At 56.0% G+C, this 1,382-nt stretch overlaps 1 protein-coding gene across 1 annotated transcript in view; it reads left to right on the top strand.

Moving 5' to 3' along the window:
- LOC139025764 (mucin-6-like) overlaps positions 1 to 824 on the top strand; it is a gene marked incomplete at its 5' end in the record, with an annotated part of 2,446 nt that extends 1,622 nt beyond the window's left edge. The window contains one exon of the mRNA XM_070440956.1: positions 175 to 824. Within this exon, the coding sequence (XP_070297057.1) occupies positions 175 to 824 (650 nt within the window). The remainder of the gene's footprint in view (positions 1 to 174) is intronic.
- Between the last annotated feature and the right edge of the window lie 558 nt (positions 825 to 1,382).

The following is a 1,382-nucleotide window of genomic DNA, read 5'->3' on the forward strand; positions in this document are numbered from 1 at the left end:
AGCCGCAGACAGCTCCTGCACCTAGCAGACAGCTCCCCTAGTCAGACCAGCGTCCTCCACCCAGCAGACAGCTCCTCCCCCCGCAGCTACGCCCTCACGCACGCAGCAACAGTCATCCATCCACGCAGACAATGCTCTCCACCCAGCAGACAGCTCCTGCCACTCTAAAAACAGCTCCTCCTAGCTCCAGCAACAGCTCCTCCACCTATAACAGCTCTCCACTCCACAAAGCTCCTCCACTCCAGCAGTCAACAGCTCTCCCCTCCACACAGCTCCTCCCTCCACACAGCTCCTCCCAGCAGACCAGCTCCCCACTCCAGCAACACTTCCGTCCACTCCACACAGCTCCCGTACCTATCACACAGCTCCTCACCCTACAAACAGCTCCTCCACTCTCAGCAGACAGTTCCTCCACTCCAGCAGGACGTCCTCCACCCACGTACAGCTCCTCCACTCCCAGCAGCACTCCTCCACCTACCAACAGCTCCTCCACCTATACACGACAGGCTCCTCCACTCCAGCAAGCACCAGCCCTCCCTCCTCACGCACAGCTCCTCCACCCCAGCACACAGCTCCTCCACCCATGCAGAACAGCCTCTTATCTACCCAGCAGACAGCTCTCCCCCCGCAGACAGCTCCTCACCCAGCTAGACCAGCTTCCTCCCCCCAGCATGACCAGCTACTCCCCCCCAGCAGACAGTCCTCCACCTAGCAGACAGCTCTTCTACCAGCCAGATAGCTCCTCCCCCCACAAGACAGCTTCTCCACCAGCAGACAGCTCCTTCCACCGCAGCAGACAGCTCCTCACCCGCAACAGGAGGTAGCTTTGGCATAGGAATGGCTTGATTCAGCTGCAGGAGTGTTTTCGACAGAAAGGTGCATGATCAAGTGCTCCAGGAGGATAGTTTGACGATGGAAGGTGCCATTGATTCAGCGCTTCCAGGAGGAAGTCTGACAGAAGGTGCATTGATTTCAGTGCTCCAGGAGGTAGTTTTCGGGACAGAAGTGCATTGATTCAGCTGCTCAGAGGTAGCTTGGATGGAAGTGCATTTGGATTCAGCGCTGCAGGAGTGAGTTTGGATAGAAGGTGCTGATTCAGCCTGCAGGAGGTAGTTTGGATGGGAGGTGCATTGATTCAGTGCTCCGCAGGCAGGTATTTGGATGAAGGTGCATTGATTCAGCGCTCGCTAGGAAGGTAGTTGGATGGGAGGTGCATTGAATTCAGCGCTGCATGGAGGTAGTTTGGATTATGAAGTGCATTGAATGTCAGTGCTCCAGGAGGTAGTTTGATAGAAGGTGCTATTTGAATTCAGTGGCTCAGGAGGTAGTTTGGATGGAAGGTGCATTGATTCAGCGCTGCAGGAGGTAGTGTTGGACTGGAA

The sequence above is a fragment of the Salvelinus sp. IW2-2015 genome, unplaced genomic scaffold (genome assembly GCF_002910315.2).
Source record: "Salvelinus sp. IW2-2015 unplaced genomic scaffold, ASM291031v2 Un_scaffold3234, whole genome shotgun sequence".
In the NCBI taxonomy this organism is placed as follows: domain Eukaryota; kingdom Metazoa; phylum Chordata; class Actinopteri; order Salmoniformes; family Salmonidae; genus Salvelinus; species Salvelinus sp. IW2-2015.